At 36.6% G+C, this 16,865-nt stretch overlaps 1 protein-coding gene across 1 annotated transcript in view; it reads right to left on the minus strand.

Annotated features, from left to right (window-relative positions):
- TM9SF3 (transmembrane 9 superfamily member 3) overlaps window positions 1-16,865 on the minus strand; it is a 69,090-nt gene that overhangs the window by 24,331 nt on the left and 27,894 nt on the right. The window contains exons 6-9 of the mRNA XM_032432303.1: window positions 13,179-13,310; window positions 11,682-11,848; window positions 7,245-7,339; window positions 3,667-3,797 (exon numbers count right to left, since the gene is read on the minus strand). Coding sequence (XP_032288194.1) covers window positions 3,667-3,797; window positions 7,245-7,339; window positions 11,682-11,848; window positions 13,179-13,310 — 525 coding nt within the window. The remainder of the gene's footprint in view (window positions 1-3,666; window positions 3,798-7,244; window positions 7,340-11,681; window positions 11,849-13,178; window positions 13,311-16,865) is intronic.

The raw sequence follows: 16,865 nt of genomic DNA on the forward strand, positions 1-16,865 counted from the left end.
GGCTGCCATCTTTTCCTCACTGTGGTAATTTCTGATCACATATCATGAATTTCATTTTTGAGAGCCTCCAATTGTTAAGCCATTTTCCCAGTTACAGTCCAAGACTTGGATCATGAGAGAGGATTTCCCTAGATAGTTTTGAAATCTGATTTCCTAAAACCTATGGCATATTCCTGGGACGCCTGGGTGGCTCAGTCAGTTAAGCGTCTGCCTTCGCCTCAGGTCAGGATCCCAGGGTCCTGGGATCAAGTCCCGCATCGGGCTCCTTGCTCAGCAGGGAGCCTGCTTCTCCCTCTGCATGCCGCTCCTCCTGCTTGTGCTCTCTCTCTCTGACAAATTAATAAATAAAATCTTTAAAAATAAATAAATAAATAAACTTACGGCATATTTCTGATAATGTTCAAGATGTCACCCCCCCAAACTAAAATAGACCTGAAGATGACAAATACAACATGGTTCACCCATGACTCCCGTTTCTTTTCCACCAACTATTCTACCCACTGAGAGACAAAACAATAAAGTATAGTAAGTCAAGGATTTATCAGTACATGCTGAGCTTAATATTAGACTAGAGAGGTTACTTTGCAACTTTGAGTTTTAAAACTCTGCAACTGGTTTTTTGTCCCCTGAAAGCCTACAATAACATCAAATGTAGGATTCGAGATTTACAGCCCACAGAAGACTTCATGCCTAAAGCCTGTTTTCAGAACATCCTGAGAAATCCTTCCTCATTCCTAAAAAGCTCACAGGACCAAAAACTCTGGGTATAACACCTAAATCATTCTTGAACAAATTCCCAAAAGAAAAAGTTTTTATCTTCCCAGAATCAATCTGATTTCAAGTGCACTCTCTCCCTTTCCCTATAGCCAGAATAGACCTCTGGTCAGAACATTCCAACCTCAGGAACAGGTATGTTTGTCTCTGGACAGTCCATGACCCTAAATTTTATTTAAATGCTCTCTTTAGTCTTCTTGTAATACTCACTTGACTTTAGGCACCATCCCTTAAACCTAGGACACTAGATATCAGCTCAGATTATTACTACCACCCTCTACTTATGTTTATCTTTATTAAGCTAAGAAGATTGAAAATTGTTCAACAAGTTTAATCTGACACGGATTTAATGGCTTTTATGTGTAATTAGGTACACTTGAGCAGAGAAGTTGGGAGTCCGAAGACAAACCTTGCCCACTTTCAATCTTATCTTGGGCTAGTCCTGGTGATAAGAGCAGTATTCTGACAAAATTCCAGATCCCTAGTGGGCAAAATCCCTATTATTCAGGTGCCTCGATAGGGCAAGACAGAAGCCTGAAGTCACTTTTACCAAGGATGGCTTAAACCCTCATTGTGAAATATCTGAGAAAACAGAGTACTAGAGACAAGATCACCCAGAGAAAGGGCTCAATGTCCAAGAGATCAAAGGAATGGGGACAGAAACAGCTAAGGCCTGGGGAAGAACATATAGGAGTATCTGAAGACTCTGATTTTCAAACTAGGGTGTTCAGTTAAGTAGGGGCATCCAACTTCTCAGAAACATATGCTTTGGGAGACTTTCAGCTGACAGATCCATCCCCAAATGCTGGGAACTAGAATCCGGTAAAGACCTGATTTAGAGCAAACCTTTAAAAAATTAAAAAATTTAATTTTTCATTGACGTAGGATGAAACCATGAGCACTGAAATTATTCAAATTCCCAAGGATTCTAATGTGTACCCAGGGTTGAGAACCATGGAGTTTATGAGACTATATAACCACTTCTTTCATAATGTCAACAAGTCCAATAACTAAAAATATAAATTTCAGTAGTTAAAACACTTAATGAACACAAGGTCAAACATTCACTCAAGTTCTTAAATTTCGTGTTCTAAACAAATTTTGATACTTTTAAAAGGAGAAAAAAAAGGTTAGACCACACAGCTGATTAAAACTTGAGGGCAATGGAATGTCTTTCACTCAGCATTCCTTCACTCCAAATTAGAATGCAAATTAAGAACATGATATTATAGGTGCCTGCTAAACACCAACAGCCAGTCTTTTACATACCAAAGATCAATTTTATAAACCTGCTCTGGCTCAGTATTGAGCTCTAATACTGAAATACTGTAATACTGAAACTGTATTCTAGTAGTTATTAATTATTAAATTATCTAAAGGCAAATTACATTGAATATTAACATTTAAAACCCCATTTACGAGTGGTAAAATTTACAATTTTAGTGAAACAAAGCAACTTTAAAATATAATTTTCACATCAATTCAAAATTTTATGAGGAAAATTAGAGCAGAATCTGAATTTTCATTTTTAAAGTACCATGAAAATAATTAATTCAGCAGATCATCTTTAAGAAGTCCTTGACTCTATATAGATACTTTCTGATGGCCTGGAACTACTATAAAGCAAATTCTTTTCCAGTTCTGAATGTGATTAATTACTTTACCCTTTCCTAACTATTATCACTTGCCTTGGCTTGCAAAAAACAAAAACAAAAACAAAAACAAAACAAAAAAACTTCAATTTTGAAGCAATTTTCAAAAACGAAATATATAACTAAATAGTATCAATAACTAAAAAGTACCAAAGATTTAGTAAAAATGTATATGCAATGTCTTTGAAAAACCTGGATTATAAAACAAAATCAGGGTGCCTGGGGGGCTCAGTCATTAAGTGTCTGCCTTCGGCTCAGGTCATGATCTCAGGGTCCTGGGATCAAGCCCTGCATCAGGCTCCCTGCTCCATGGGAAGCCTGTTTCTCCCTCTCCCACTCCCCCTGCTTGTGTTCCCTCTCTCGCCTGTCTCTCTCAGTCAAAAACTAAATACAATCTTTAAAAATAAATAAATAAATAAAATCATCTGGAATTTTTGTGAAACCATTTGATAACTCTCATATTAACTGAAAGAAAACCAAAATAAGATTAAAATTCAGAAAGAGTCCAGTTAAAGTTCTGCCACGATCTGTATGACCTTGACCAAGTTACACAGCCTTTGTGAAGAACAGTAACCATCCTACACCTTGCATACATGTGCATATGAGCGTGCACACGTTTGCATAAGTGTACATTAAGACTAAAGTCTACTCCAGGCCTAAAACTGTTTCTAGTAAAAAGGTAACAACAGGAAAAATTTGGAAACTGTGGGTTACCTCTACAGAGCACTGGTATATATCTGTGTTTTAGTTTTAATGTAGCTAAAAAATCCAAAATATTCCTAAGTCTGTGATTACAGGTAAAATATGAGCTAGGATTTTAATGTCCAAAGTAACACATATTATCAATATAAATGTTTAATGAGATTCTAAAAATAAGTACACCGATACTGAAAAAAGAAAATGTGTTCTGGAAAGCTTCACTACCTACCACAACCAATGCACCCACCTATCACCTTAAAACACCTTCATTTCTTTATTCTTCTTCTACAATATAGTCACCAGTTTTTCCCATCTTTGATAAAAAGTACAGTATTCTCTTGTCATACTTATAAGTTGGACTTTCACTTTACTGGCTCACTGAATCAAGAAAAATTTTCTTCACCTAGATTTCTAGGACTGGGTAGGGACTGGCTGCAAATACCAAACCTCTTCTTACTAAGAGGTACTTCAGAGAGATAGCAGGCCTCATATTAGAATGCTTCTATTTTTCCAGCTTCAAAGTAAGGTTCAAGCAACTTACCATTGTCCCAAAGGGAATGGCTCTTGAAGCATGGTAATAAATGGCTATAAAATTGATGAAGAAGGCAGTGCCACACACCATAGCTGGGATAAGAAATGCCCCAATAAACATCTGCTTTATCCATCTCCTTCCTGAAAGAGAAAGGAAACAATGAAAATCAGAGGTGGGGGGGATATATTAATGTTCATAAGGTACCAAACTATTCTTTATTTAGCACCAAGTTATTTATTTAAAATTCTAATGTAAAGATCTTAAAATTTGCCATTCTAATAATTGTTTCAGGACAACAGCTAATAAAGACCAGTCCGGCTATGTAAGTACGTCTAGTGAAAACCTGTACTGGAAAAGAGCAGTGGACTATAGTAAAATATTCCAGTGTTCTGTCCTGACCCTGCCACTGAACTGCTGTGAACTTTGGTAAGTCACTCGATCTTGCAGGGCTACAAGTTGGCCTAGATAGGTGTTTTCAAACTAGTACTTGGAGTTTGGGAGCTTCCTAGAGGTGCCCATGAAGTCACTGGTGAAGGAAGAGCCCCAAGCCCTGCTTCAACCAGAACAAGTCCATTTTCAACAGTTTTAAAAAATATTGGGAGTTTCATGTAAGCTTTAAAAAAAAAAAAAGTTAAAAAACCCCTGGTGAAAGGGGTCCCTAAATTTACTTTTAGCTGTAGTTATGATTATAAACATATATTTAGATTTATTTGTTTCAAAAGGGAAAAACACAGTGCATCTCATGAGCTCTCTCTCAGCAATTAGAACTACAGACTTGGGAGTTTCACTATTTCTTTTCTTTCCTTCTTTTTTGAAATTCGAGTCTTGAATTCATGACCCTGAGATCAAGACCTGAACTGAGACCAAGAGCTGGACACTTAACCGAATGAGCCACTCAGGCACCCGTTTCACTATTTCTTTGTATCTCTTTGTACTGCCAAAATTCTGTGAGGTGAGCGTCTGTTATTCAGATAATCGAAGGAAACTATGTCAATTTTAAACTATGTCATCAAAAATTTTAACTCGTTCATATTGATCAGGAGAGTAACGTGGAGCTATCTTTCTAATACAGCAGAGTATACAAGCAAGAGCACTACAGAGGGAACATCTGCACACTGCTCAGCAACAAAACACAAGGATTTCATCGTGGATCATTATTAAAATTCAACCCCACAACCAAAAGCACTATGGACCTAAACAGGAAGTATGATAAGCAAAACAAGCAATACCCTACTTCTGTTTTGTTCTATGTAAAGCTCTTTTAAACATCTATCTTATAGCATTACTACCCCAAATCTTAACATTCCTCCAGAAAAACTCCTTGATTCTGAACTTTCACCTCTATTTTATGTCTTTCTCAGGTAACTTTCAAGAGCCCCCCCCCTCCTTTCCACACTAAGATTCAGCATTTGAACACAAAAGAGTGGCAATTAAAGTATTATTTTTCCTATTTAATTCTAACTCTTTCCTAGCACTCTTTTCCTAAACTTTTCATTATCTTCTCAGATTCAGACATATATTCATAAATTCCATATTCAATTCTATTACTCCCTTTCCCTCCAAAATCAAAAAGAACCACACATTCCGCTGGGTGCAATCAGTAGCCCACAAATCTGCATTGTGCTTCCTGCTGCTCACCACACCCTTGGAGATTTTGGTCAAATTCCAGGCCACCCCTGGCTTCAAACTGGGTCTGGAGGACTATCCAGTACCTTGAGGACAATGTACAGACCTTGAGCTTCATTGTAGTTCAAATCCTGGGATAACTCTGAAAAATTCTCAATTTTCTGGGTTGACCTCTTACATTAACCTGGTTTTTAGGGATCGCTCAGACAAAATATCAGGACATGATTAGACCTTCTCAAGGTACTGTCAATCAGAAAATAACCTTTAGGGGCACCTGGGTGGCTAGTCGGTTAAGCGTCCAACTCTCGATTTCAGCTCAGGTCATGATCTCAGAGTCATGAGATCGAGGCCCGAGCTGGGCTCCACTCTGGGTGTGGAGCCTGCTTAAGAGTCTCTCTCTCCTTCTCCCTCTGCCCCTCCCCCAGCCCCTCCCAACCTGTGTGCTCTCTTTCTCTCTCTCAAAAAAAAAAAAAAAAAAAAAGAGTTAGGTATAGTAAAGTTTGGCTGGTGTTCTTAACTTGTAATCAAACTAAAAGCAAATTTATGTCCAAGTACGAATAAATTTCCTGTTTTAAATAATTTGTTTCTGCTGTGGAGATTTTTCTGGAGGTCATAGCCTAACTAGTTTCCAGGTCAAATTCAAAGCAGAAGTTAACTTAGGCATCCTTCGTTCCTAAGGATGGTAGCCCCATGTAAGACTTGTTTTCCATATCTGAAGGTAAAATATAGACACTGAACAAATAACTAAAATAATTATGGATAATGATACTCCCTCAGGCAATCCAAAGAATTATTTATACTGAAGGTACAGATCACATTAAGTCTAGTAGGACCAATAAAAAAAAAGGCAATGGTAAACCAGAATATCCTGGAGGAATTTTAAATGATCCTATGTATGCTCTGAGTGCCAATAACCTGTAAGTCTAGTTGACTAAAAAGGCAGGATTCCTTAACATTGATATTGCTTAGGATGAGCTGGGAAAATCACATGAGAAAGTCTCTATCCTTAGGAATATAATTTTAAGGTCTTTCAATAACCCTTCATTCCCAATGCAAAACTACTATTTTCAGTACTTTTCTGACCCCAATTACAGGGAAAACAAAAAAACTTGAAGACCCTTGAGTGCCATCAAAGAAAGAAACACCAAGGAGCAGTACCTTTATATCATCTATGTATCCCCCCATCATTTGCAGATCACAATAGTAAAGAAGCAGGGTGGGGGAATTTAAGATGAAGTGCCCTTAGCAAGATTGTGACACAGAATAACAGAAATCTTTTGCAGGGTCCTTTGATAAATATTCAAGAGTCAATAGAAACAAAGAGCTCTCCTTCCTATTCTCCTTCCAGTCCAGACACTTTGTCCATAAGCCATAAAACATGCCTTTATATTCAGCTGTAACGCTAAATACTCTATGTGGAGGCCTCCCATGGAACACATCTAGGGAGTAAGGTACCTCAAAGCAAAATAATATCAATAACTTAAATATACTCTTTCCAGGGCACCTGGGTGGCTCAGATGGTTAAGCGTCTGCCTTCAGCTCAGGTCATGATCCCAGGGTCCTGGGATCGAGTCCCGCATCGGGCTCCCTGCTCCTTGGAGAGCCTGCTTCTCACTCTGCCTCTCTCTCTCTGTCTCTCATGAATAAATAAATAAAATCTTTAAAAAAAAAAAAAAAATATATATATATATATATACATACTCTTTCCTACATGTTCCTCAGGGCTAACTTCACAGTGGACAATGGAGATAAACTTACTAATTATTCATAATTTTCAGAAATAAAATGCAAAGATTCCATAAAAGCAAAATAGACCACATAACAGGTTTGGTGGAGATTATGTGAAATAGGATAACAAAGTATTTTACAATGGCTGTACTATCCCTTTTAAATTCCAAATACCTCATGGTAAAATAGTAGCATCTGTAATTAAAAATACAAAGTGATAACCTGTAAGTTACCTCCTTGTCTGGCATACAGACTGCCTCCAAAATAACCATTCACTGGAGATGTAGCAGCATAGACAAATATGGCTGTACTGAGCATTGATCCCCTCCTAAAAAGGCAAAACAACATATGTATGTGATAAGTTAAAGCCAACAATTTAAAGAAAATATCACAGAGTCTATCACATTAACATTAGTTTAATTTCAAAGATAAATTTAACAGGAACACAAAAAATATCATCCTGGACTGTAAGGGATCTCAAAAAGTTGCCTAGTGAATTAATTTCTAGTTAAAATTGCACAGGCTGATACTAATTTTTTTAATCTCAGTTAAATTTCATAATATATTCTAAACAAATATTTCACATTTCTTTGGCAAAAATATTAGAAGCTGGCACTAAAATTGTTTTGCAACCCTGTAAACGAATCACATCATATGGATAAGGATATTCATGTTCAGAAAAATAATTAGAATATTCCCCTTTTTAATTTAATTGCTTAAGATTCTTGCCCACTGATATAAAAAATAAAGTGGAAGTAATATCATCTATATTAGTGATATTACTTCAAATGGTGTAACACTGAGACTTTTCTTATTTCGTTTTCCTTATACTAGTAAAAATTATTTTTTAAAAATCCATTAGGTCCACAAATCAACATTAACCCAGATCAACAATTTCTTTTTCTTCTTTTTTTTTTTTTTAGAGAGGGGGAAAGAAGGGAGGGAAGGGGCAGAGGGAGAGAGAGAATCTTAAGCAGGCTCCACACACAGGGCAGAGCCCAATGTGGGGCTCGATTTCATGACCCTGAGATCATAATCTGAGCTGAAATCAAGAGTCGGACACTTAACCAACTGAGCCACCCAGGCACCCCTCAGATCAACAATTTCTAACCTCTTCTTCCACTAATGATATCTAGAGAATTCAGACCAACTCTCCTGTTGAATAAAACTGAACAAAATATTTTAAATGCCTAATTGCAATGAGAAATATTAAGATGATAAATGACAGTATCATTTGCCATAATATAGAAATGTACTTAAGCCACTAACAATAAAGACTATTTTTGAAACTTATCATAACTAGGAAGGTAAAATAAAGTCTGTAGATAGAACATATAACCTTCTCAGTTTGAGCTAAAGAATATTCTTTTAAAAAGAATTTACAAGAACATCACACTAATGTGTGTACTGGGAAGATAATTCATAAATTAACCACCTTCTGGGTAATAATTCTTATATTTCACTGTACACCTATGTAGAATACAAAGGTATCATATAGTCTTGAAATATGTAGCACTCCTCTGCCCAAACACCTATGCTCAACTTCTTAAAGTGGATACATAATAGTCAAAACATTACAGTATTTAATTTCCATCAATATATAGCTAAATATAAATGTGGTAGTAATATAAGAATATGTCATTCCCATGTTTCAAAGATCGTGAGTCTCAGGGCACTTAGCTGACTCAGTCAGTAGAACAGGTGACTCTGGATCTGAAGGTCATGAGTTTGAACCCCATGTTGGGTGCAGAGCTTACTTAAAAAAAAAAAAAATTAAAAGATTGTGGGTTTCAAAGTTTTTAGAATCAAAATTTGTTTTTTCAACAACTCAAACACTCCAAATACTGTTTCCTTTCAGATTATCATTAAAAAATCTGACCTAGGGGCGCATGGGTGGCTCAGTCATTAAGCATCTGCCTTCAGCTCAGGTCATGATCCCAGGGTCCTGGGATCGAGCCCCACATCAGGCTCCCTGCTCGGTGGGAAGCCTGCTTCTCCCTCTCCCACTGCTTGTGTTCCTGCTCTTGCTATCTCTCTCTCTGTGTCAAATAAATAATAAAATCTTAAAAAAAAAAACCTGACCCATTCTCTGTTTGTAACTGGGTGTGTGAAGACTGACACAGGTCTAGCCATGCTGAAAGCTGAAAGGCTGCTTTAGTCTAAGACCAGTCTATTACCAGTCAGAAGCTTTTAATATTAGCAGAGAGGGTTCAAAAGCAATGCTCATGTGACTAAGAGTCCAAAATGCCTACCAGGGATTTAAGTTTGCAATCCCTAGAGACATTGCATTAGATGAAGTGTCAGTCACAGTTTTAAAAATCAGACATACCCTTCATCTCTTCGTTCATATATATTCTATGGGCATTTTCCACCCAAAATACACCATCTTCATCTACACTGAAAAATCTGCTGACATAGGGAACGGCCTACTTGTTCATTTCTCCAAAACTCGAGGCGGGAAACATTTAAGGAGCTGCTTACACTTGCCAGCTCACCACTGTCCACCCAAAGTTATAGAGCAGCAGTATTTTTCCAGACTTACCCACAGTTTCTCCCACACTATGCCTTCTCAGGAGTTAATATCACACTCATAGGCATCCACAATGATACTGATCCTCTATTTATCTAATTATTATTTCTTCTCTGATTGCTATGGTCAATCACCAACACAAAATAATGTTCACACGTTACATTATCGCCTTTTTATGTTTTAGAATCATTCTGACTCTGGAGTGAGTCTTACAAATGTCATGTGCAAGGTTTTTCATTTTCTCACTACTTTGTATTTTTATTATCTCTATTTTCATTTCCATAGCAGAGCAAATTAAGAGACGAATTGTGGAGTGAGAGTGAGTGCCTAGGTTCAAATCCCAGCTTACTAACACCCCTAAAAACAGTTGTATGATCTCAGTGAAATTACTTAACCTCTTGAACTTTACTTTTCTCATGTGGAGAATGGAGAGAATAATAGTCCCTCCACAGGATGGGCATGAAAATTAAAACAGCTAATGTGTATGAAGCACCTAATGGAACCTCAATAATGTTAAGTCACTTTGATATCAAAATAATACAGCTTTAATACTAATGATATAATTAAGTATGTTCACTTCAAATAAGCACAACATAGAAAAACCATTAATAATGACAGGCTAAAATAACAGTGCATGGCTTGCCTGCTAATACCATTTATTAGAAAGTTTCTTATTTCTAAAGTTGAAGGTCTATAAGCAAAAGAGCTTCTGCATTAAAAAATGAACTGCCAAAACTGTAACCCTAACATCTGAGAAGGAACAAGGCAGAAACCTGAATTCTAGGAGAGGCTGCCCACTGGTAACTCCGAAGCCTGTGACTGTGCAGTCAAGGCCAATTTAGGAGTGACAAATTTAATCCAGTATTTAAGGTAAAGGATGCCTTTGTGGCAGATTTGAAATGTCTTTCTTGTACTTGGGATTTAGTTCCTCTGAAATATACTGTATCCTAAAAAATGAACTACCCACCAGAACACTAAAAGTTTAGGTTTTGGACAATTATTTTAAAGCTTATACGGTAAATAAGTTGCAAAGGTTATATTAAAGAAATATAACAGAAACTACAGAGAAAGAGCCTTATTGATTAATACAGTCACTTCAGCTTACAAGCACTGAGTACCTTCCACATGTTTACATAGGTGTTTTGAGAATTCAAAGATAAATTAAGACCTAGTCCTTGCTCTCAAGGAGCTTCTGGTCTAGGTGAAGCAACAGTAATTTATTATCGTTAAATATTTAACATAAAAATCAGGAGCCATTCTTTCAGCAACAATTTATTGTTTGTCCACCAAATGCCAGGCATATATAAGAAAGAATACATTATGAACTGAAATAGAGGTATGAAATCTAACTGGAAACAAGTGTCATTCTGATAGAGAACTTCATGGGGCAGTATCTAAAGTACCTGAATTATAACCCCTGACACCTAGGCCCAGAGTGTGTCCGCTTCATTGAGATTGTGGCTCTCTGAGCACAGGTTATAGGACTACTCAGTAGGGACAGGAGATCTTTGTAAATGTACAGCTTCTTCTAATGATCCAAAGACTTCTTGCAAACGATTTTGTTCTCAAAGAAAAAAATGTACCAGAAACCATGTAAAGGTAAGATAAATCATCCAATTATTTTTCTAACCTCATGTGCCTTTTCTACTACTTTTTACTATTAATTATTACTTAATAAATATTAAAATTAATAAATGTAATAAATATTAAATTTTTCTTAAATATTATTTATTATTTCTCTTCTGTTCTGTAAAGAGTTTCCGGTTTGGAAGATAAATATGAAGTACTAATTCAATAACTGTGAAATCCTAGTGCTTCTTATAAAGATCTAATTGTATCTTCAGCTTTCAAAAAAATGCTACTCATTTTCTCAAACAGCACTAGCTTATAAGTAACTTTGCTTGTACCTCTAATGGAACATAACCTTTGTAACCAACCAAAATGTTCAGTAAGGCTAGTAAGTTTTAAAATATAACAGAAAAATATACTTCTAGCTGAAGATTGTTGTCCATTATTTATCTGCAATAATAACATTTATGCTATTTAAATTCTAAGATAATTGAAATAAGCAAATATTTAATTATGACTGATTTAAAATGTTTAAGAACAAGAAAAAACAAAGTTAAATACAGATACTTACTCCGTATATAAATCTTCTATCATTGCAACAATAATAACAATAAGAGACACAGCAAATATCTGACATCCAGAACCAATGAGAGAAGAAAATATCAGTGGGTGACTTGATGGTCTAAATACATCTCCATGCACCTGCTTCCATCCATACTCATCTCCTAGGTCTCTATCCTATATACATATATATGTAAAGAGAAAAGAAAGTCATTCAGAATGAAATTAAAATACATAAAGTAGGTGAAAAATTACAATTCCAGTTGAAAGTTCCCTCCCTCCAAACTTGTAGCTATCTAAAAGATTTCAAAATATCTAGAAAAGACATTTCAAATTTAAAATAATCACTGCCTTAATAATTTATAATGTTAAAGCATTATGGCATTTACTGAGGCTCAGGAAGGTGGCTCCCAGTTGTGCTCAGAGAGTATCAAAGAACGGAAAAAAGAAAAGGTCTAGGAGCAAAAAGAAATAGTCAAAATGAGAGAAGAGCACACTGGCTCTCTGAACATTCCTATTCTTGCCATTTACATCACACCTGTGGCTCAAATATAATGAGAGGCTAGGTGGAGAACAAAAGAGAAAAAGAAGATTGAAACCAGTACTAGATGCCCTAAAAATGCAGAAATGTCCTTTATATTCCGGAATCTAAGAAAATATATGAGGAAAATATCAAACAGTTATATATTGTCTATTAAATATTATTTAACTGTCTATAGCATTTTTAAAAAGTATTCAATTTTTCCTTTCCAACCTGAATAAGCAAGTATCTAAAATAGTACTTCATAAGAAATATCAGTCCCTTAAGATAATCTGGCTTTTTAGGGGCTGGGGGTGATCCTGGTCAGATGTGTTTGAGAAGCACCAAATATTTTATCTACCTTGTGATACTTCACAATGCACATCTGCATATTAAAATTTTAATCTGTTTAACTCCTTTCCAAGGAGCATATCTACACAGAACAGCCATTAATATTCTACAGAACACACACATTGTGTATAATACAGTAAAAGAATTTAGAAAACAAACCTCCCTCCCCTCTGAACCTACTAAACTAAATGTAAATTAATCCTTTCACCCACTCCCTGAATTTTATGCAGTATTTAACAGTATTAGAAAGATGTCAGTACAAGTCTACAACTTCTTTGCTACAATTCTGAAATCAAAAGCTCTGAAAACTGAAAGTTTGTTTCGGAAGTCTGACACATTCTTATTTGGTGGCAAGACTTGAGAGTTGAAGAGGTTATTTGTACTGTTTATTTATCTCACTTAAGGTGAACATTCATATGTTTTGCTGAAAAAAAAATAAATATATTTTATTATGGGACAGGTAATCAGAGCATGTAAAAATATTAATATATTTGATTAGAGACCCCTTTGGGAGTTTTACACCTTTCTTAAACCTGAAAATTCTGAATTCTAAAACTCATGTAACCTACATTCCAACACTCAAAATAACACTGAGTTAAATCAGTTTTATAAATACAACGTAGAATGTTTGCTTACCATATCATCCATTTCTTCTTCTTTACTGTACCGGGCATAATCTTTTCTTAGAGTTCTCATTAAAATCATTGAAACTAAGCCCACCAAGAAGATAACCATCATGAAAGAGTTGAAAATTGAAAACCAATGAATCTAAAATAACAGAAAATAAAATATCACCGACATGAAGTATCAGTCACAAAATTCATAGGTTTCGTGATGACAGTAGCATGGTAGTGCAAAAAAAAAAAAAGTTTGTTTTTTCTTTAAACTTTTACATAAAAATCCAAACTTAAGACACAATGGGGTGAGTATTCACTATGCAAAGAGACTGGCTTTCTTTACAGTAAACCTCAGATGCATTAAAAACATGATCTCGTATACATAGCTTTTCACAATCAATTTTATTGTACAAATAAAGTACAATTGGACCACACGGCATACGGTATTTAGCATCACACAGAAAGAACACGGGATCTGGAGTCAAACAGGCCTGGGTTTTAACCCAGACTCTGCCAATTTCTAGCTATGTGACCCGAGCTTTCCTATATCAAAAAGGAAGACAATAATACTATCCCGGTTTGTATGGCTTGCCTTCCCTCTAAGTGAGCAATAACCTGGAAACCTTGTTAAAATTCCAAAGACTGAACCATCATAGTTGACTGCCACAGATCTGGGCCACCCTCCGGAAGGATGCTTCACTTGCTGCAGTTCATCTTCTCCACCCTGTCACCATCCTTATTCGCTCCCTTCTAAATGAGCTCTCCATGGTACAGAGAACAATGAGGTACCCCGTCGTGTCTCAATGTTCCCAAGGCTCTTGACTTTGATTTCACTCACACATATGTCAGAATTATGTCCAGATTGTGGTTCATAATCACAAGGTACACTGTATCTCTGAGTGCATCTCAGAACTCAGTGCCTCTGACTTCAAATTCCTTTATATTTTATTTTTTTAAAGATTTTATTTATTTATTTGACAGAGAGAGAGAGTGAGAGAGAGAAAGCATAAGCAGGGGGGAGCAGCAGAGGGAGAGGGAGAAGCAGGCTCCCCGCTGAGCAGGGAGCCCGATGTGGGGCTCGATCCCGGGACCCTGGGATCATGACCTGAGCCGAAGGCAGACGCTTAACCAGCTGAGCCACCCAGGCGCCTCTCAAATTCCTTTATATTTTAACTCCCAAAAGTTCCTAAAGGATAGTTCCAAACTTTCTCTTCTCTCACCAAGGCCCCAATTTCATTTATTTTTCTGCATTTTCTTCCTAGCCTTTCATTCCTTCTGTCAATCTCCTAGAAGTTGTTCCCTTCTTAAATCAATCTTTCTACTAGGCTCTACATCTCTTTCTTTCCTTGAGGTGCTTTCCCCCCTCTCATTTTGTACCCCTAAATTTGCACCGTTCTCCAGCATCAGTAATCGCCAAAGGTCCCCATCTACAGTGGTATCTGCTCCCTGGGGTGGTTATATGGCTCAAACAAGATAATAAATGTAAAGCGTATGGCTTAGAGCCTAGGCTCATAGTAAAACACTCAAAAAATTTACAAGTTGTTATTTCTATTAATATCTTTCAAAGCGTTTACATGATCTTTTGTCCCCTCATTCTTCCTCTTCTTATCTCCCTCTCCTTTCAATGCCAATACTTTTCAAATGAGGAAACAACACATTCTGCGTCCTCCCCCACTTACTCCTAAAAACGATACAATCTCACTTTGCCCCACAAAATTTCTCTGAAAGGCCTGCAATGAACTTTTAAACGGATTCAGCAATTATCTGTCCACTGTCCTTGCTCTCCCGCCACATCTCACCTCCGCCGCCACTACACCACCCTCCCCGCCGGCCTGCTGCTTCAACTCCTTCATCTTCGGTGCCTGCTCCTCCCACCCTGCGCGGACTCTTCCAAAAGCGCCAGGCTTGGTGCTCTACTGTGACTTCTTGAGGCTCTCAGGACTTCTATCCTAGTGTTCCAGTGATGATGGTAACACCCTCACCTCCAACCCCTACCCTGCCCCAAATCTCTAGCTCTCTTGCTCATTCATGTTTCGCACTTGTGCTAAATATGATCGTTTCCACTTGAATGTCTTTCTGGAATTTCAGACTTAAGAGTGCCCTAAAGTAAAGTCATAATCTTTTGCCTCACATATAACTCGCTTCTGATTTCTAACTGCTGCTAATGGTTCTAACATATGGCTTTGAAAATATAGAATTATCTCTGGCTTTTCCTTCTCCTTAATCCTTCCTATATAATAATTATTAAATTTGTTTTCCTTTAATGTATCTCTTGTATCTATCCCTTCCTCTCCACTCCCATGCCATCCTCCACACCTTGAGGAATCCCTAACAGCCTCCTACTTAGCCTTCTTTATTTCTGTTCCCTGTCCTTCCTTCCAATCTAGCCTATAAAAAGTTACCCAGCAAATCTTTCTGAAACCTCATGTTCATGTATCACTTCTCTACTCTAAAACTCATAGTGACATTCCCTACTTTTTCACATATCAAATCTAAACTATTTTCCCTAATATTCTGTACCCCTGGTAATATGGCCACCTACTTTATCTAGCCAACCTTTCTTTCCATTGTGTCCTATATTCCAGTCGGGCCTATCCTTCTTCAGTGACTCACAAATACAGCACACTCATTTCCACCTGTATCCTTCTCATAATTTCTTCTCACATGGGATCTACTTCTATCCACCTCTGTAAATTCTATCTACTGTTTAAAGCCCAACTCGAAAACCCTCTCCTCCATAAAACCTCTCTCCTACATATTCCATTATTCATAGATGTGCTCTAAACTTCTACAGATACATACATAGAATATTTAACATGAAGGATGTACTGTCTTGTACAATCAGGCCAGATTTTAACTTGGGCTGCTAAGTATGTGCACTAGGATGAAGGCAGCCCTAGCTCTGTTACCCACCCTGAGGCTTCAGGAAAGGGACAAACTCTGTGGCTCTCCCTGAAAAACAGGAGATAGCCAATTGCCTCTGCCTCTCTATAAAAATCATTTTTTCCTTCATTTAATAACTTATTTATTGAATACCTAGTGAAATTATAAAGGAAATGATAAATGCATTATATTTTGAAATATTTGCAAAAAAGGGTTACATAGATTTAAGTTTATCATTAAAGTAGCATTCAAGATTTATAAAAGCAGTCTGTAATTATAGACTTTTCCAAAGATTTGATTTTTTTCTTACCCTGAGAAATTAATGACCCAAAAAAGGATGAGAGAAAAAATTATATATATGTTTCTTATCTTCTCTCGGTCAATTTATCAAATTTTTGAAGAGAAAAGAAGTTTTATATAGTTACTATTTAGTAATAAGAAAGATACACCTCAAATGCAAAACTTTCTAACAAAGCTCCCTGCCGTTTTCTAATCTAAGATATAAACTTTAAACCAATACCCATTATAATGTACTACCATTAACCCAACATTTTGTAATATCCTTTTATTCCAAAAATTACAAAATGCTGTTACGATTTTGAAATTATTATAGCAATGGAAATATTTCTTAAAAACAATAAAGAAACCAGATGTCACAAAGGGGTTACTAATCCTATGAACTGCTGACTCCAGCACCCCCTAGTGTTGCTGACCCCAAAGCAGCACCCCAGCTTCGTCATAAATCTTAGAACATTGGAGAGAAATAGATACCCAAGTGTGCCACTTACTAAGCACCTGTTATGTGTCAAACACCGAACTAAGT

The sequence above is a fragment of the Phoca vitulina genome, unplaced genomic scaffold, assembly GCF_004348235.1.
Source record: "Phoca vitulina isolate PV1807 unplaced genomic scaffold, GSC_HSeal_1.0 scaffold48, whole genome shotgun sequence".
NCBI lineage: Eukaryota > Metazoa > Chordata > Mammalia > Carnivora > Phocidae > Phoca > Phoca vitulina.